This window comes from Sceloporus occidentalis, unplaced genomic scaffold (assembly GCF_023333645.1).
Source record: "Sceloporus occidentalis isolate IW3139 unplaced genomic scaffold, rSceOcc1.0.p SCAF_135, whole genome shotgun sequence".
Classification (NCBI taxonomy): Eukaryota; Metazoa; Chordata; class Lepidosauria; order Squamata; family Phrynosomatidae; genus Sceloporus; species Sceloporus occidentalis.
The window spans coordinates 273479-294075 of NW_028317115.1; the positions used below are offsets into that span (position 1 = coordinate 273479).

The 20597-nt window shown below is 41.2% G+C and overlaps 1 protein-coding gene across 1 annotated transcript; it reads left to right on the forward strand.

Annotated features, from left to right (window-relative positions):
* The first annotated feature begins 1677 nt into the window (after positions 1-1677).
* On the forward strand, positions 1678-14250 carry LOC149281320 (PACRG-like protein). Its single transcript, XM_089499428.1, has 8 exons — positions 1678-1694; positions 4418-4586; positions 7477-7544; positions 8016-8106; positions 9057-9191; positions 10111-10218; positions 10779-10859; positions 14194-14250. The coding sequence occupies exons 1-8, from the start codon at positions 1678-1680 to the stop codon at positions 14248-14250; spliced, it is 726 nt and encodes a 241-aa protein (XP_089355554.1).
* The last annotated feature ends 6347 nt before the right edge of the window (positions 14251-20597 follow it).

Sequence of the window (20597 nt, forward strand, 5' to 3'; positions counted from 1 at the left end):
TGGGTTGGGGAGAAAATGCTAATTTAAAGGGGACATTCAGCTATTATATGCATTAAAGTGCATATGATGGTTATACTGTTTCCTTGACACAACACAGTCTACATAAAATGGAGTCATAGGAAAGGTGCTTCTGCTCCACAAAGTTTGTTTTCCGGCATTCCTGTGCAAAAGGACTGACAGAGTTGGCGTTATCCCACAAACTTTTCCAAGTAAAACCAGGGTGTATTTAAATGATAAGAAACAGAATCAGAGGGAAGATAACAACCATTCAGCTCATCTACTTTGTCCTTCTTATTCGAAAACTCAAACAAAGTCATTGGTCTTGCCTTAGATTAAGGATAGCCTTATGCCATGAATGTTTAAATCTCCTCATTGTATGAGGTCTCCAGAACTGTACACAATGCACTAGGCGAGGTCTGATCAGAGATCTGTAAAATGGCATATCCATATTTCTGCTACCAATGCCTCCAGCTATACAACCCAGCGCCCTGCTTGTATTTTCTGATACTTTGTGGTGTTGTCTGCGTACCAGGCAACTTACTGCACTTATTTAACAGTGACGAGATTCTGTTGCTGTAGCAGCTGAATTGTCCAATATATCTTCCGCCTGACTGGCCGCTTCAAGCAGCCAATCAGTGGCAGAAAAGTTCTCTGTTGACATCAATGGAAGGACTTTACACACATATGCACGGTTGTCTGAACAGAACCCCCCATGCATTTGCTAAAGAAACAGTGGTGCATATGATGGCTGTAGTGTGTCCAGTGTGACCAGTGGTCTCTGCTGGGCAAGTTGCTGCATTAGGATTTTAAAAGTCTGTACGAGCGACTCTGTGGAACTTTTAAAATCCTGGTGCTGTAACTGGCCTGGCAGAGACCACTGGTCTCCCTGCTCTATCAGTTAAATGTCCGTACCAGTGACTTTGTTGGTCGCTGGCACGGACTTTTAACTGTTGCAGCAGGGTCCCAGGTTGTTTTATTTATTTTGTGGTGAATAGCAATCAGTGGTCAGGTTGCAGGGTCGCTTGCACGGCCCTTTAACCTACGGAGCAGAAATCCGTAGGTTCGCTGTCAGGAGTTAAAAAGGCCGTGCGAGTGAGCCTATTGGTCACCTGCAGGGTCTTCCTCTGGCATCAACCAATTGGAGGTCCCTGTAGGTGACCAATAGGCTCACTCGCACTGCCCTGTAACCCTGCCAACTCCTGCGATGCCGCGAAGATAAGGTAGGCTAGATGGGGAAAGGAAAGGAGAGATTAGTAGACGAAGGTGATCACGAAGATTCTTCGTGTTGTGTGTCTTTGTCTACCGCCGCTATCGTCTCTTCTTCATGTCTTCAGAATGAAAACGCACTCTTTGTGTTTGTTTTCATGTTCGCCCAAAGACAAATGCACAAGTCTACTCCAAACCATTCTTCTAATTTACTTAAATCATTAGCCATTTGGCTTATCCAGCCAGGAATGGCTTCCTTGTTGCAGACCTTTGTATTATCTCCCAAAAGACATTTTGTAATACTGCTAATAAAAATATTAAAACGGGGTCCCGGTATCATTCTCTGAGGTACCTCACTTGTAACAAGATCTTCTCGATATACACCATTAACTCCAACCTTCTGACTGTTGTCACTGCGTTTATCCATTCTCCTACGAGAGACGGTGTCCAATGTCCAACTTAAACCTACCGATGTCTCAACTACTGAAGTAAGATGTACTGGTGTGTAGTAAGCAGCCTTCCCTGCTACCTTTTTGTGAAGTAGTAAGAGTTTTGGGTGAATCCTATCAGAATTTAAGCATGCATGGACTAGACTAACGTTTGAGTCTTTACATCAAGAAAAAAGGGCTGACTGGATGAGCCAAATTACAATTGCAGCCAGCCCTCCGGAATGTATTGTGCGATACCGAGTAACTGATTCCTTTCTGTGGTTTTATACATTCCACACAGAGCAGGTCAGCACTGTATAAACACTGTGAAAATGATACATTCCCAGACAAACAGGGTTCTCCTCATACCTGCAAACTCTCTGGGAGGATTTCAGGTGTTGAAGCGGTCCTTCTCCTGGAGTTCTCCGGGTCAATACCTGAACCCTCCGGGTCGCGGGGTCTTGACAAGCCCCATTGCCTTCCGATTTCCCCTTTAAATAGGCGCGTTTACCACGATGTCATTTGGGAACGCCTCCTGACATCAGTAGGCCCGCCCACCAACGTGTCCCGCAAGGGCAGGCTCAGGGTAGCCAGAGCCCAGAAGTTTCCATTTATGGTTATCCTAACCCAAAGAGAGACACTTCCTACATACAGCAATAAAGGAGACGTGATTATAGTAAATTCTAGAAATATAATAGAAATATAATAGAACACATACACAATAAGGAAAAATGGTTAAAATTATTGTTTAACTCCTTAAGCACAAAGGCTTTTTACCACAATTAAGTTTAAAGTTAAGGCGTTATTAGAAAGAAGGTATACACAATGCATTAAACATTACAGGTCAAAAGCTTGCGAGCCATTATGTGTGTTTTATAAAGTACCGTTTGTGAATTTGATTTATAAACGTATATCAGCGCGTAGAGCAGAAATAAACGCACCCAAAAAGAGTCAAAACCCAAGCCAGGGTTCGTCTGCGCACTGGAAGCAGATTTGTACTTCTCGGGACGCCGTCCGACTGCATCGGTTGCTGTGGTAACGGAAGTGGACGGTCCTGACGCCTGAGCTGGTCCTGGAAGCGGCTGTCGCTCGGTACCGCTTCGGCTCTTGCACTGGGTGACGGCGGCTAATTTAATTCTGTGAGCGTCGGGTGAATTCTGGAAGGTATAATACGAGCTCCGACGTGACCGGATATTCCTCCGTTACAGACGTAGGCATTTGTAAGGTGTAGTGCAGCGCAGCACGGTTAGCACACGAGGAAAGGTATATTGGACCGGTTTTGTTTAATTAATAATGCTAGTTTAGGATATACCGCACGGTTAAAACAGGACAGGGATTAAAACATCACAACGTGCTGCAGACTACAGCACCCTCTCCCCCGAAACCCGAAAACATGGGTTACTGAGAAAGACTGAAGCAACTAAGCTGGCTTTGGACATAGCACCAGGCCTGTGTCATTCCTGTATGTGGGGGGCGCAGTCAGTACCCGTGTATGGGACCCAGGCAAACAGGGGCGCCCACAAGCTTCTGCCTGGGTCTAGGCCCCGTGGGCTGCTATGTGTGTCTGGGCCCTTGCAGGTTTAGGGGCCCTGATGGCCCCTGTTAGAGAATTGGGACCCATTGACCCTTTTTCTGGACTTTGTGACCTGGTGGCCCCATTGTGAGGTTTAGGGCTCGTGGCCCTGCGATGTTGAAACGACATAGAGTGTGATGGTGCTGTGTGTGTGTGTGTGTGTGTGTGTGTAGGGGGGGGGGTTGAGTTTAGGTTTGTACTGAGCCCCAAGATTCATGTTTGGATGGCGGCTGAAGAAGACTGCTGCCTCATCCGTACCGAGAAGAAATTATATCATTGGCTACTTTATAGTTAGACAGCGGCTTGATTACCGAGGCAGTCTGTAAAAGGCCTCTATTCTGGTGAAGTAAGCTGTAACTCTTATTTATTAAATAATTTTAGATCCATCATTTGCAATTGTTCTGATGTCGCAGCACGTGGGTTTAGTTAAACTCTGCTTTTTTGCAGGTACGAGTATAGAAAAGACAATACCTGAGACCCCTGGGAAGAATATTTGATAAGTTCACCTCCAACACTGCATTTTCTTAAACCTGCAGTAAATGTTTTCAGTACTTCTAGCTCTCTGTATGATATGATATGGTGAAAATATATATTTATTGGTGGAAATTTTTTATTAATGTCTTTCTTTTGTGAGACAGGTTCCTAACATGTTGACGTCATGCATTCAGGATAGGTGTATGAGCCAATTGAATGGAGCAGTCACTTACTATATAAAAAAAATTAACTTCTCCATAGGAATCGGTTCTAGTGAAATAACGTAGTTTTCATTTAACCCATCCTAAACTTAGAGGGAGAAAGAAGAAAAGGGGTTGGGGAGAGGGGGACCTAGACATAGAGGAGCAGATCACCCTGGTATGGTAAGGTTCAGAATTGGCTTACATATGAGGAGACTAAAAGATAAAAAGCCGTGGCTGGGTAGGTTTAATATGTATATTATTAATAAGAGTAGCCGTAATCGCTTTTTGTATTTAGTATGAAATGCTTGTGTGGTGAAGCCTGTAAGGACTGGTACCCCCCTAGAAGCCGAGTAAGTACCTTAATTACTGGACAGTCCCATCGGATGTGAGCACCAATCTCAGACTTTCAACTACAGCTGTATGGGGATTTAGTTAACGCTGTAATGTTTTTTTTTGTTTCCTTTGGTTTCAAAAATATTTATTGTGCGAGAACATCTAATAAATCTCAATTATCTGTTTATTATCCTTTTTAGGACGTTATGGTTAACAGCGATGTCTTCTGCATCTAAAGGTTATCAGAGAGCCGCAGGTCAAAGAAGCAAATCTACTTCTTCTCCTTCTGCTGCAACCGGTTCCACAAATTCAGCCAGCGGTTCTCGTCCAAAACCAAGTGATCGGCTTAATCCTAAAACCATCGACCCAGTAGGTTTTCTTTTGCAATCATTTCTACTTTATATTCGTACGTAAAAGGATGCTGATATGTTGAAATTTGTGTTAGCACCTATGAGCATCAGTTCCTCATGAGACCAAAGGTGTAGATGGATTGTAATGGTGAAATCTGCATACGATACATGCTAAGAAAAGCTGCAGAGTTCATTCAAATCAGACCTTTTCCAATGTATCCCTATCACATTGAAGACATCTTGTAAATGATGTATTAAGGCAACATAGTTCCTGCTTCAAGATTAATATTTTTTTCCCGTCTCTGTCTTTCTGGTATGCCGACAAGTAGTGTGTGCCTATTGATTAGGCCTGTCCCTTGTTTGCCATGGTGATAAGGCCACTTTTAAAACATTGCTGCAGGACTATTTATAAAAACACTCCGCTTCTCACATTTGTTTAATGGTTTTTTTGCTATGTATGTAACAATAACTAGTTACGGTGCAGTTTGTTACAATCCTGTAAATTCTCGCTTTTCAAGAATTCAGAATTGCAGAACAGAGCTGATTTATAACATGATTATAGACTTTACATTTTCACCATGAATACCTACTACAGGGGCGTCCAACGTGCGGCCCTCCAGCTGCTGCAGGACTACATCTCCCATAATGCTCTTTCAGCTAAGGGGCTGGCGAGGAGTATGGGAGATGTAGTCCTGCAGCAGCTGGAGGGCCGCACGTTGGACGCCCCTGACCTACTACATTTAACATTACAAGCTCTCACTGCTCGTGTTAAAAAATCCACACTGTGCAAGAGACATAGTTAACACTTTCTATCAAAGCCCAATTAATGATTATGGATGGAAAATACAACTGATTTGTGAACCCTGTCAATCCACATGAAAGACATGTTTAGTCAATTAGTATAAGCTCAGTACCTCTTATATTTGCACCAGTGTTTCTGTTTCTACAACATGCTGCTGATCTACAGAAGACAGGTACAGGTGATGCATCTCTCGTATTGTAACGTCCGTTACCATCAGTTGTTTGCTATACAGAGCATCTGCTTCGTTGCGGAGGACTGCTGATTTAACCAGCGATTCCATAAACAAGGATATTCTACAAGTTCTTCCAATGTACATTGTGGATTAAATGTGGTGCATGCCATCTCGTAACAATGTATCAAAATACATAAGCTATAAACTGTATTTGCTCGATTATAAGACTAGGTTTTTTTCAGAGGAAATGATCTGAAAAATACCCCTTGTCTTATATTCAAGGTCGTCTTCTAATCAGACCTCAAATAGAGGTCTGACTATTAGACTAAGATCCAGATCCCCCGCAGCGCTGCAGGGGACCTGGATCCTCCTGTTTGGCAGCCTCTTCTGCTGCCGGCTTCTATGATGGGTGCTGGCATCTCATGACCTTCCGGTGCTCCACCACTTCCGCTGGGGCTTCTATGGTGGAGCACAGGAAGGTCATGTGATGCCGGCACCCCGTCATAGAAGCCCCAGCGGAAGTACTGGCCACTAGCATAGGAGGTCTACATCGCGCAGACCTCCACCAGCTGCCCCACTAGACACCAGGGAGTCTGAAGCACAGGTCACAAGTAAAGGGATGCACTGGTAAGTTGGGGGGGTCATGTGAATTAATATTTACTAGGAAAACTTTTTTTCCTATAGGGTTGTCTTATAATCAGGCTTTTTCTTTTTTTCCTAAATTAATATTCAATTTTTAGGGGGTCGTCTTATAATCAGGGTCATTTTATAATCCTGCAAATACGATAATACCGATATTTACATACTGGAGTGTTTTGGTTAGAGTTGATGTTTACATGCAGCGTATCGAATACAGTCAATTTCTTCGCCTGTTAACAGTTAACACGGAGGTTTAATGGATATATGGGGATCATTTAAATGTCCATTTGCCCGTTAAACCCCCTTGGTCACTTGTTGGTATAAGAACGTTTTTATCTGCTCAAAACGGAACGTGCATGATTTGCACGTTAATGAGCCACTTAACGAAATATTGAATATTCTTGCATGTCCCTGAATGCTAATCACCCGAGTAAAGCTGACCGCAGCACTGTGTAGAATCCACTAATGCTCCGGAGCAGGTGTCCTCTTGCTTTGCCAAAGTGGGTTAATTGTAATGCATTTAACTCGCCAGCCTTGCTGGAGGGATTGTTGCAGTTGAAAACTACACATTTTTAACACAAATATATTCATTCTATTTTTCAAACACTCAAAAAGAAAGGCATTTGGACAAAGTGTGAGCGGCACATATACTCACAGCGGTGCCCACGTGTGACACTTTCCATGCTTTCATCACCTAGTAGGGGCATCCAAGATTTAACCCTGTGAGCACCTCAGCTCGGTGGGATGGTATGCTAGCCTGCCAAGTGAAAAGAGATGGTCGAAGGCTCCCTGTGCAGTGAGCAGATACTTCTGCAAGGAAGGGTGACGCTGTTAGACTACAATATTGGAAGTGTTCTGTGCAGACACATGAGGTGGTTGGTCCTTTAATGCATTTAATAGTCTTTCAGTGGTAGACAAACTGTGGTCTTTTTTTTTTTTTTTGTGGCCCCAGGATCATTCACAGGGTGCACCTATGGAGGTGAAGAACTGCTGTATTTGTGTGCAGCCAGCAGTGTCCTCCGCGTGTAATGTTTAATGATTCACGTCTGTGGAATACCTGCTCAAAGTCATGGTTTCTTGACAAGCCTGGCAAGTTTAATCGGGGCACCTGCCCACGGGGGAAAAATCTGCGTGCGGTTGGATGGCACATAAACATCATTTTTGTAACCTTTTAAAACATGTTGTGATTGTACAGGAAACAAAAAAAAACATTTTCCAAGTTTGGTTAGAAGTGGTTTTGCTTCATTTATTTGCACAAACATTTTGTTTTTTAATATCTTTTTTTTTGTTGTTTAGTTTGCAGCATCACAGAGATGTCCATCTGCATTTGCTGCTGTATATTCAAAAGGCGGTATCCCTTGCAGGTAACGTTAACAAGATACCTATGCTACCTAAGTATACAAATAGGCAGTGTAGTAAGACCGATATATATCAAATATACTGTATAAGCATTGTTTATCAATTGAAGAGGTAAGTCATGGCATGGCTATCACTTTCTTTGTGTTAATGTGTCACTGAACCAACACGTGGTATCACTAAATGGTGGAGATACTCTGTTGGTATCTGATGTCTGCATGTTAAATGGGAAAAAAAGACATATTTCTTTGAGTAAAATAGTATGGTACAAAGCAGCATTGAACAATGTGTACTGTTTATCATTGTCTCAGTAAACGTATCTGGAGACTTAAGTGCCAACATTTGTAATACAACACACCGTGCTAAACGCCTTTATCTATTTACATCCGTTATTCTAATGGTTCATCTCGTCTCTCTCCTAGACTGAGATTACCGTATGTGTATGACGTTGAATTCTGAACCTTTTTTTTGTATTTCAGGCTGGTTCACGGTTCTGTAAAACACAAGTTACAATGGGAATGCCTGCCGGAAACAATCCCCTTTGATCCTGTACTGGTGACGTTGGCAGAGGTAAGCTGAAGATGCTCAACTTGACGTTATGGTCGCCTAAAAAAGTAAAGTTGTAAAACTCTTGATTGACTTGTTAGACTAAGCAACAGTTTAACACCTGTTGTTTATACTCCAGCAGTCCCCGATAGCATAATCTGACACCTGAAAGCCTCTTCTGGAAGAAAACTCCTTATCAGTGTAGGCTATTTCATCTGATCCACCAATAAACATTACCTTATACATGAAGAATGTAAGGATAAAGTGCTGTGTATATAGTGACCAAGCATTGGCATGCAAAAGAGTTGATTTACGTTGTATGTCGAGCTATCAAATGAAGCCTTTGGGGACCATTACTGGGTCCCGTGACGCCCTCATGGCTTGCTGTGTCTGTGAAATGTGTCTGCGCGTATGAGATACTCGAAAACATGTCCCTTTTCAGCCCTGTTTTAGACATATTGTTAATTGAAGACAGGTTGTGTCAGTGATTTCCACTGAAAAGTGATTGACTGCCCTTTACCGTCAGGGTGATGTGTAACAGGTGCTGTCAACTTTCCATAACAGGGAGCTCCTTGTGGTATAATTATTTTTATGCCTTTCAGGCCAACTGAATATTAATCAGGTTCCTTCACAGTCATTTAATTTTTCTGCAGATCATTTAATGTCTGGCCAGTGCTCGCTTCACAAATTTGTAGTTGATTGGCTTTAGATGGGACCTAAGCACTGTTATTTTTTCAGAAACTAAGTTGCGAATGCTGTTAGTTTTAGGCTTTTTTGAAGCAATAGATTATAAATAATACTTCTTACATCCAATAAATAATAAAATTATACTTCTATAGCAGAAAACCTAAGAACAACATACACAACGATGAATAGTGGCCCGTACGCATTTGCTTTCCTTGCTTCACATCCAACTCATGCCGTTCTCTATATGTACAGATAAAAATATAATGTCTTCTTTTTCTTCTCCTCAGGGTCTAAAAGAGACGAGACATCCTTATACTTTTGTGTCTCAGGAAGGCTTTAAAGAGCTGCTGCTGGTCCCTGGAGCACAAGAAAAAGCACTGCCAGTATTACCTAAGTTAGCAACAGCACTGAAAGGTGCCCTGGTAAGGAAATGTTTCATGAAAATCTCCCCTATGCAACAGGAGTTAGCCGGTACGGGCGTTCGAAGGGGATGAGGGAGAGATGAAATGCTTTTTTGACCGTTGTTTCAATGGCCAACATATATACAATTAGAAAGAAAAAAAAATATATATGACAAATGTCCCGCTGGTGCAATATCTCACTGTACGGTAAACTGTAGATTTGCCCTGAAAAATTAGCGGGGGAAAAACTTGTCTTTAAGAGGATGCGAGAAAATTTGTGAGAGGCAAGGCTCGGAAATGATGGAGTCCAGACAGCGAAAAAAGACCTTATGGCTAAAGGGATTTGAAAAAGTGTCTGGAAAAAATAATAGAAACGGTCAGGAGGTTAACATGAATAGCACCAATATGAATTTCTAGTATGCGTAGCTAGTAGTTAGAAGATTCTGAGGAGACAGGCACATAACACGTGGCACATGACAGACAGACTGGAAACCAAGAGCTAAAGGAAAAGGTCAGATAAGGACCTACATGGCAGCAGACCAGACAAACGTGTTCTGATGGTGCAGGAGATACAGTTCCTGTAAAAACACAATTATTCATAGCGGTTTTGATAAAGACTTTGTACAAAATGTCCATATTTTTAATAACTGACTTCTGTGAGACCACTACATTGACCGGCAAAGTTTGCCGAAATACGCGAGACCCAAGAAGCGGAAAATTAAAGGAGACATTGAGACTATAATTATCAGAAGGCGCTAATGCCGTTGAAGGTTATGGTGCATCGTCTCTCGTATCTGTGCGTAGAATATGAAACATACTGTATGTAGGTGATATCAGTTTTGCACGAGTCCAGTCCTTGATGGCTGCAAACATGTTCTTTTTGATATCCCAGCTTGTGTGAATATTCTTTGTATAGCATTAACATGTTCTTTTGTTCTAGGTACATTCGGATGGCAGTGTCTTTGAAAGAGGGCTGAATGCTTTGGTTCAACTAAGCGCAGTTGTTGGGCCGTCGCTAAATATCCATCTGAAGAATCTACTCACAAGTGTAAGCAAGATGGCTGATTACATGTACATTTTGTACACTGGTTTTATGTAATCCATAATCATAGTGGGGATAATTCGCTGTCTGGGATTTCTAGAGAAATTGAACACTTCCACTAATAGGCAAAAAGCCACATTTTTGTTAATTGTTGATGAACACCAGTTGTTTGGGGAGAGGTAAATATTGACATACAAGTCACATATTTACATGTGTTTTTACTAGTATATAGTTTACTTTTAGATTAATTACATTTGGACTTGTAGGCTTAACCCCTTATCTCCGCCTGCACCTCTGATATATAATTTCAAACTAATGTGTATATACTTTGCGTCTATACTTTGCACGGGGCACATTTTCTCTGTGGCTTAGATCTTTTTATATATATATATATATAATATATGTCAATGTATGGATTCATCAATGTAGAACACTATGGGCATTGCAGCTTTGACTTATTGGTATATTTTTGAGTCATTAGTCTTGGTAAATGTTCTTAACTGAGGGAACTGATGTGACCGAGTGCTTTCTTTATGTTATACATGTGATTTATATGCTTTTACCAGCTTTCAAAAAGACTGATGGACAAAAAACATAAAGAATTGGTTACAACTGCTTTGCAGAAGTTGGAACAACACGGAGGGAAGGTACCTATCTGCTTTTCATTTATTCATATTTGAACATGTACAAGCTAATAGTGAATTATTATGCCTAGAAACCAGTATATGTTAATAATGCATAGAATATACCGTATTTGCTCGATTATAAGACAAGGTTTTTTCCAGAGCAAATGCTCTGAAAAATACCCCTTGTCTTATAATCAGGGTCGTCTTATAATCAGACCTCAAATAGGTCTGATTATGAGACTAAGATCCAGATCCCCGCAGCAATGCAGGGGACCTGGATCCTCCTGTGTTATGCCCCCCCCCCAACTTACCGGTGCTTCTGAGTCCCCGGTGCTTAGTCCGGGCAGCGTGTAGAGCTCTACGCGATTCGCGTGGAGCTCTGCCTGCTGCCCGGACTAAACACGGGGGCTCAGATGCAGGATCCTGGATCCTCCTGTGTTATGCGCCCCCCCCAACTCAGAAGCACCGGTAAGTTTGGAGGAGGGAGGGGGAGTGTTAAATGGGAGGTGTAAGGCATTTCTGGAGGCAGAGTGCCCTGTGAAATGCCTTTTAACCCCTTTAATGCCACTCTGCCTCCTGAAATGCCTTTTACCTCCCTATATGCCACTCTGCCCCATAATATGCCTTTTAACCCCCTAAATGCCAGAGTGGCATATAGGGGTATAAGGCATTTCTGGAGGCAGAGTGGCACATAGGGGGTCAAAAGGCATATCATGGGGCACAGTGGCATATAGAGGGTTAAAAGGCGTATCATGGGGCACAGTGGCATTTAGAGGGTTAAAAGGCATATCATGGGGCACAGTGGCATATATGGGGTATAAGGCATTTCGGGGGCAGAGTGGCAAGCCTGGGGGCAGATGTGCATAACTGGGGGGGCAGGTTGAAAAAAAAAAAAAAGGAAATAAAAACAAAATATTTTTCTCAATCATAGCTTTTATTAACCCCTTAAGGACCGGGCTCATTTTTCGTTTTGTACCCTGTGGGACCGAGGCTGTTTTGACACTTTTGTGGTGCTTGTGTTCAGCTGTAATTTTCTCCTCACCCATTTAGTGTACCCACATAAGTTATATATTGTTTTTTTCAGGACAAGATGGGCTTTCTTCAGATACCATTATTTTGATCGTATCATCTTATTTACTATAAAAAAAATTAAAAAACATGGTGAAAAATTGAAAAAAAAACACATTTTATGACTTTTATTTGAAAAATCTTTTACTCACCTAAAAAAGCAAGTAAAAAAACTAGCTAAATAGATTCTACTACTTGTCCTGAGTTTAGAAATACCCAATGTTTTTATGTTTTTTTGCTGTTTTTTGTAAGTTATAGGGCAATAAGTACAAGCAGCGTTTTATGATTTCCAAATCTTTTTTAACAAATCTGGTCAGTCTGCCTCCATCTCCTCTTTGGAACATCTTTGAAGCTGGTTAACTCAATTTAACCCATTCAAACCATATATTTTTGAAAACTAGACACCCCAGGGTATTCCAAATGCTGTTATTTTAACCCTTTCCATGCACCAATTATACAACTACACTTTGTCAAACTTTGTAATAGTAATTTTTTTTTTTTTCCCCACACAAATTGTACTTTAGTTATAGATATACAGGTGCTGGTATATGTCACTGTCAAACAACACCCCAATATGTGTTCAGCAACATCTCCTGAGTACAGCGATACCCCACATGCATGGGTTTGTCAGATTGTTTGGCTGGTAAAAGGCTACTTTTGGGGCATGCGTTATTCAGGTGGTCATTTGGTCATTGTGCCTCCCTCTCCTCTTTGGAATATCTTTGAAGCCGGTTAACTCAATGTAACCCATTCAAACCATATATTTTTGAAAACTAGACACCCCAGGGTATTCCAAATGCTGTTATTTTAACCCTTTCCATGCACCAATTATAGAACTACACTTTGTCAAACTTTGTAATAGTAATTTTTTTTATTTTTTTTTCACACAAATTGTACTTTAGTTATAGATATACAGGTCCTGGTATATGCCACTGTCAAACAACACCCCAATGTGTGTTCAGGAACATCTCCTGAGTGCAGTGATACCCGACATGCATGGGTTTGTCGGGTTGTTTCAGATTTAAAATGCCACATTTGGGAAGTGCGCTTTTTTTCTCCATTTTGGTCAGTCTGTACCTATGCCCTATCTTTGAGCTAGGCCACTCCAATTTACCCCATCAGCCATTTTTTTTATATATTAGACACCCCTTGGGTATTTGAAGTGCTTTTTTTTTAACTCTTTGTTGAGATTTTTGAGAAATTTTAGCACTTGCTCAAAATAATAAACTTTATTTTTTAATTTTATTTTATTTTTTTAATACTTTTTTTATATTTTTTTTACACATTTTTCTGGTACTGGATGGTTCATCTAGTGACATCACTGCATAATAATTTTTAAATGTTAGCACATTTTTTTTTAATTTTTTTTTTTCCATTTTTTATTTATTTTTATTTTTTTTGAATATTTTACTAATCACATAGTGATTAGAAAGCTGGGCTCCATTGACTTGCATGGTTGAATGCAGTACCTGTATTCAACCAGCAAGTGGAGCCAGTTCTCTAGAGGGTCTGGAGACCCTCTAGCGAACTTTTTCGTCTTTATTGTTTTATTTCCCGGGCCGCCGCCATCTTGCTTGATGGCGAAGATCACCGGCAGCGGCGGCTGTGACCGCTCTCCGGAGCGGTCACAGCCCACCCAGAGGTAAGTGTTTGGTGTCGCTGGATGCCTCCTGATCGAGGCATTCCAGCGACACCATTTAAGTTTAGGAGGCGATCGTTGATCGCCTCCTAAACGCTTTTAAAACGGGCGTCCGCCGCCATACAATGTATGGCGGCTGTTGACGCCTCCGGGAGGGGCCAGACATGGCCCCCGATGCCGATCTCGGCCTTGCTGAATGCCTCGACATCGAGGCATTACAGTAACGCCGTTTAAGCGAAGAAAGTGATCGTTGATCACTTTCTAAGCTTATTTTACTTTTTGACGGTTCAGGACCGTCAAAGGTCATTTAGTGACCTTCAGGTCATGACGGCAAAGGTCGCGAAGGGGTTAACAAACAATTGTTCACATAGTTTACATGAATTAACATTTACTGGTAAAACTTTTTTCCTATAGGGTCGTCTTATATTCAGGCTTTTTCTTTTTTTCATAAATTAATATTCAGATTTTGGGCGGTTATCTTATAATCAAGCAAATACGGTACATACCCTCTTCTCACTACTAGTCCATTATGTATCAGAGTTTCCTTTTCATATGAAAATTATTTAGCCCTGTTTTTCACTTGCAAACAACTTGCTTCTTCTGGTATTTTTTTTTCTGGAAACCTAATTTTTTTTCTTCTTTCGAAAGGAAAGTCTTACAGTTATTAAATCAAAAATACCAACTTATTCTTCTATTTACAACTGAACAAGAAAACAGCTGCCCGCAAGAAAATAATACTGATACAAGGCATTCCAGCTCTAACAGCTAGACAACATGGCAACATTATTTCATTGTTTTTTTGTTTTTTTATGCTTCAAAAGAATTCGAAGCATCAGCATATCAGATCCTCCAAACTCATTGAAATAAATTTATAATATCAATGACAATATTGGGATGAGATGATCTGCATGTTGTGTTCTTTTTAATAGTGTGGTGTTCTTGCTATTTGTATAGCTCAGTCTAGCCTACAATGCAGGGCATTCGTGTTTTTGGGATCTCCATCTGCAACGTTAGAGTGGAATATGAAACATCCGGTTTACTTGGCTGCACTTTCTCCTTTCACTGGTTTAGTATTTAAGTATAATTCTCTTTCTGTATCATCACTGACTGAGTGATGCCCTTTTATTTACTTTTTGATTGTAAGATTTAAAAAGGTGAATAAATCACTCTTAATATAGGGGCACAATTATTATGTCATGTGTCAGCAGTGTGGAGTATCTGGACACATGCGTTGGCAGCGTCACACATGTCCCCATTGTCACTGGGATGCTGGTGATGCTAATGTTATGGAAACCAAGCAGACTTGGATGCTTGGAATAGCGTTCATATATAAACAATGGACGAGATGTCTGATGGACCTTTGTAAAGATTTTGACTGTCCCTTGTGTGTTTACATTTTCTCTGATTGCGCCATTTATCTGTGCAATGTTTACAAAAAATAGGTAAATTTACAATTTTAAAACCATAATAGCAGTCAACCATGGTACATTTACGACAAACCCAAACCCCCCCCACAAAAAAAATAATAAATATATAGAAATTGACACAGAATGGGAAAAAGGGAAAAAAGAATAAATGTAATTTTACTTGAAGCATCCATTTTTGATAATTATATTTTTATGTCTTGGGCAATTAAAGTATTTTTAACCTGCTATGCTGCGTGTGGCTTTCATGTTTAATGGCTGAATAGTAAATTGTGGTATTTAACCAGAATTACACGTTATACTTCACACATGCACATGTTAATACCCTTTTAGAATAATACTGTCAGAGTATGTATAGAGTAATAGAAACATTACAGCTCCGTTGCTGTTGGCTTTATTATCACTGAGTAAATATGGTTGCTCTCGTGGTCATGTAGATCTAATGCATATGTAATGGTTATTACTAGACATTCGTATTTGGGCGAACATGAAAACGAACACAAAGGGTGCGTTTTCGTTCAGCCTGAATACCAAAGGGGGCTCGTCTGCCATCAACCATTGAAGTGCAGGTGCCCCTTCTACAAAAAAACGGCAAAAAAGAAGAAAAAACAAACTCGAAGAATGTACACAAATATATGCCCGAACCGAACACAGGAACGGGCGAATATTCGTGGAATACCAAGGGGTTTTTTTCCCCTCGAAGAGTTGGCCGGCGCCCAAGTCTAGTTATTACTATTGTTCCATAAACTTATGTTTTAAGCTGTAACAAGTAGATATGCAATATGACTGGTGTAGGGTTACAAATGTTTCATTTTGAAATGAGGTTTTATGTATTGAAGAATAGTGTTGGCTAAAGCGTGATTAGTTGGGCTGGACTCTGTAAACTCATAGCTGATTTGAGCTGAGCCAAGTCTCCGCTTGCCTTAGTATATATTACTTTACAGGTGAACTTGTGTAAGAAAGCCATATTTTCTTTGTTCTGTACAAATGTTCACATTAGGCATAAGTGAAACCTTTTCCACCCGTACTGTGAATGTTTAATGGGTGTGTTTTCATAAAGATATGAAAGATGGTCATTGTTTGTGTGTTATTAGCTTAAGCACGTTGTATTTATCTATACTTGTGTCACATTTTATGAACAATTAATGCAGAAAACCAGGTAATTCCAATGGGTTCATTTACTTTTTCTTGCCATTGTATATTCGTACAAAGTACTATTTCTAAATTTGTTCAGCATCGCCAGTTCTGTTTACTATATCTGATGCATAAACGACTACTGTTAGGTGACTTTACAATTTCTTCACTGTCAATATTTGTAGTGAGATGCAAATCTCCATACCAAAAATATGCAAAACGAAGGTTTAATTTAGCGAAGATACTGTTATTGTCTGGAAAAAATGTTTCCTCCTGAGAGTATTTATAGTGTGTATGTGTTACTAATGAACTTTATTCTCAGAATGCTATACGGAGATTAGTTTTCATGCCTGCAGCTGCGATACTCTATAAAGGTAATTTACTATAGTAAACTATGACAGTTGGTTTTCTCTGTTTCCCTTAAACTCAGAATTTTAAACAATATTTTAATGCAGATTTGTAAAAACAAATGTAAGCCTAATGCCCCTAGGGTATATTTAATGAAGTTTTATGCTAATACTTTTTTGGATTATGCGCCATTTTTGTACTGTACAATCCAATTTTCCATTTCTAACATATATTAGTCTCTGTATACGTTTCTTTACTTCACCCTCAGAAACGTCTTGTGTGTGCGTGTATTTATTAAACACTAACATTTTTAGTTAATACCGTATTTACTCGATTATAAGACGACCCTGATTATAAGACGACCCCCCAAAATCTGAATATTAACTTAGGAAAAAAAGAAAAAGCCTGAATATAAGACGACCCTAAAGGAAAAAAGTTTTACCAGTAAATGTTAATTCATGTAAACTATTTTTTTAAATAAAAGCTATGATTGAGAAAAATATTTTTTTTGTTTTTATTTCCTTGTATTTTCCAACCTGTCCCCCAGTTACGCACATCTGCCCCCAGGCTTGCCACACCAATATGGCACTGTGGCCCATGATATGCCTTTTAACCCTCTATATGCCACTGTGCCCCATGGTATGCCTTTTGACCCCCTATGTGCCACTCTGCCTCCAGAAATGCCTTATACCCCTATATCCCATTCTGGCATTTAGGGGGTTAAAATGCATATTATGGGGCAGAGTGGCATATAGGGAGGTATAAGGCATTCCAGGAGGCAGAGTGGCATTAAGGGAGTTAAAAGGCATTGTATAGAGCACTCTGCCTCCAGAAATGCCTTATACCCCTATATGCCACTCTGGCATTTAGGGGGTTAAAAGGCATATTATGGGGCAGAGTGGCATATAGGGAGGTAGAAGGCATTTCAGGAGGCAGAGTGCTCTATTAAATGCCCCCTTAACGCCACTCCAGAAATGCCCTATGCCCCCATTTAACACACACACACACCCTATACCCCCATTTAACTAACACACACACACACACACACACTCTCTCCCCCCCCTCTCACCCCTCTCTTCCCTCTCCCCCCCCCCCCTCTCACCCCTCTCTTCCCTCTCTCCCCTCTCAGCCCTCTCTTACCGGTGCTTCCAGCCGGGGCAGCAGGTTGACGTCGCCTTCCGCTGCAGCCGGAAGGAGGTGGAGTTGGCAGGGGGGGTTTGTATGCGTCCGTCGCGTATACTTTCCCCGGCTGTCAGAGATCAGAGTTCCCCGCACCGGTGCGGTTCCGGTGCGGGGAACTCTGATCTCTGACAGTCGGGGAAGGTCTACGCGACGGACGCAGACAACCCCCGCTGCTAGCCACACCTCCTTCCGGCTGCAGCGGACGTTGTCTACGCGAATCGCGTAGACGTCAACCCGCTGCCCCGGCAGTACAGCAGGAAGCACCGGTAAGTGTGTGTATGATGGGGGGGGGGGGGTGAGACAGGAGGATCCAGGTCCCCTGCAGCGGTGGGGGGATCTGGATCTTAGTCTCCTAATCAGACCTCTATTTGAGGTCTGATTAGAAGACGACCCCGATTAGAAGACGAGGGGTATTTTTCAGAGCATTTGCTCTGAAAAAAACCTCGTCTTATAATCGAGCAAATACGGTACTTTACAGATTACAGTATAATAGGAGGTACAATAAATACAGTCATAATCAGTAAAACATTTTTTGATCGGGATGTAATAAGTATGAATATATTGGGAAATGAGATCCCTGTAGTCTGAGTCTTTCATTTTTATGTACACTATAGGCAATGGTATATGCTACATAAAGCATAACCATTTTGGTTAACCTTGGTCTCTGGTTTTTCAAACAATTAACAATTTGTTGACCTGAACATGGGCCAATCAGTAGCAAAGCTGTCAATAGTAAATATATAATATGTGTATGTGTGTGTTTATCTTCTAAAGCATCTGTTGACTGTTTTCCCCCAAGAGTGTCATCATAGAAGCCCAATAACATTTAAGGACTGAAGAAGTGTCAAGTGTAGATTATTTATTTTATTTTTATATATTAAAATGTATTATTTGCCAAAAGCATGGTATTTTTTTTCTTCAATGTTAATATAATGTTAGCATTTTAAAAGAAACATTTTGCAGAATATGTGTAGAAAAGGAGTGGTATTAGGGTGTCTTGTCAATTTAGTCATCAAGAGATTGAGTAAGGAACTAGGTTTTCAGTCTCTTTGTGAAACTTGTGAAGATCGTCAGTCATATGAGGAATGTTATGTCTTTGTATTTACTCAGTCCTGACATTTGTTGTGTGGAATCGAGTTCTTACATGGTTGCACAGAATAAGGATTATGAGACTTTACTTGGGTTTGATTTTTACTCTAATAAATGTTGACCCCCCCATCCCAGAACTTGATGGGTTCCACACCTTCCCAAGGGTTACCTTTTTTAATCCCTCTCGTCCTGCTACACACAGTGTGAGAGTGGAGGAGTATGGGTGGGCATCAAGCCTTGCCACTAGAGTGACAACATTTTGGTTCTGCCATTCAGGGACACACTATGAAGCTCCGTGGGTCACATGGGCACACATATGCATTCATATACACATAAAATGCATTTTATATTAATTATTTAGAAGCCTTGGGACGCATGTTGGTTTCAGATTTAATAATATAGTTATAGTATAAAATACATACAATCATTACAGACATGATTAGTTTCAGAGAATTAACCTCTCTATTACCAGGTATGAACAGATTCATAGAATTAACCCTTCTATTATCAGATATTACACACAGTCACGCAAACAGACAAGCACAGTTACATATACATACCTGGTGCTGCCTCAGCTCTCACTGTGCTCAGAGTGTTGGAGGGACTCAGCCTATCAGGGGAGTTGAGAAGCCTGATTGGCTGAGACAGCTATCCATTAGAGTTCTCATTATGGGACAATGCATTGTCCTGAATTGAGACTGCTGGGGACCCTGGACTTAAAGTCCCATTGCAGGACTGTCTTGGCCAGTCCGGGACATGTGCTCAACCTACTTCCCAGAGGGATGTTTTATACAGTTAACACTCATCCCACTTGATAGAGGTTGAGGGGATGCACCTATCCCATGACAATGTTTGCATGTAAGGATGATTGATGACAAGCAGATCTGATATTTTTTCCCCCTTATAACCATGGAAACCAATGGCTTCACTATCCCTAATCTGGTCACTGGTTATTAGTCGCTGACCAGATTAGTAATGTTTTTCCTGGCATACAGTGGCAGTACGAGTGGGTAATGTCCTTTTCTTAGGGACAAGTAGAATCTAAAGAAAAAGAAATGGTTAAATGCCCCTCCTCCTTACCCATAAAACCAGAGCCGACCGCAGGAAATCAGTTTTTTTCTTGTCCCTTTCAGGGACGGACAGTGGAATCTTCGGTCCGGACAGTGGAATCTTCGGTCCGGACAGGGAGTCTGGTATTTCTGCATCTGGTGAGGCGCACGGGTTGCTGCCTGGGGGTTTGTCAGCCTCCAATTGCTCCCCGGGTGGTGAGCAGAGAGAGGTCTTCCCTCCGTAACAGTTCGCATTCTGGAGGAGGTCTGTTTGTCTTCCTTTGTGTCCAAGGAAGTGGGAGCATGCGCGGTTTGGTTCCACCGAAGATCCGATCGCTCTACTGAGCATGCGCGATTCGGATCTTCCGGAGGGCGGCAATTTTAAAATTGCTTATAATGCGCTTTGTCTGTCTGACTGCTGGAGCTTTCGTCAGTACAGTGCTACCGTGTCACCAGCCCCCCCACACGGTTCAGAGGAGGTTAGGGTAAGATATTTTTTTATCTTGGCTCTTTCTGCTCCTCTTCCCTCCAAAAAAAATAAAAAATAATTTTTAATTAACATTTTTACGCTTTTTTTCTTTTTTATCAGATGTCTAGTCCGGTGCCTACAGAGAATCCGGATAAGGATAAAAGACCTGTTCCAGCTCCCAAAAAGTCCACTTCTAAAGCCAAACATTTAACATGTTCTGAGTGTGCTACTCCACTTCCTGATGGCTGCAGGGAAAAATTGTGTAACTCCTGCTCTGCAGAACAACTGGCTTCTGAGAAGCGTAAGGAGATACAATCATTCCTTGGTTGGTTCCAAGAAAATTTGGCCCAGGCTTCT

Coding starts and splice junctions, on each gene's coding strand:
- LOC149281320 (XM_089499428.1), top strand. Junction 9,192..10,110: donor CAGCACTGAAAGGTGCCCTG/GTAAGGAAATGT, acceptor CTTTTGTTCTAG/GTACATTCGGATGGCAGTGT. Junction 10,219..10,778: donor TGAAGAATCTACTCACAAGT/GTAAGCAAGATG, acceptor TGCTTTTACCAG/CTTTCAAAAAGACTGATGGA.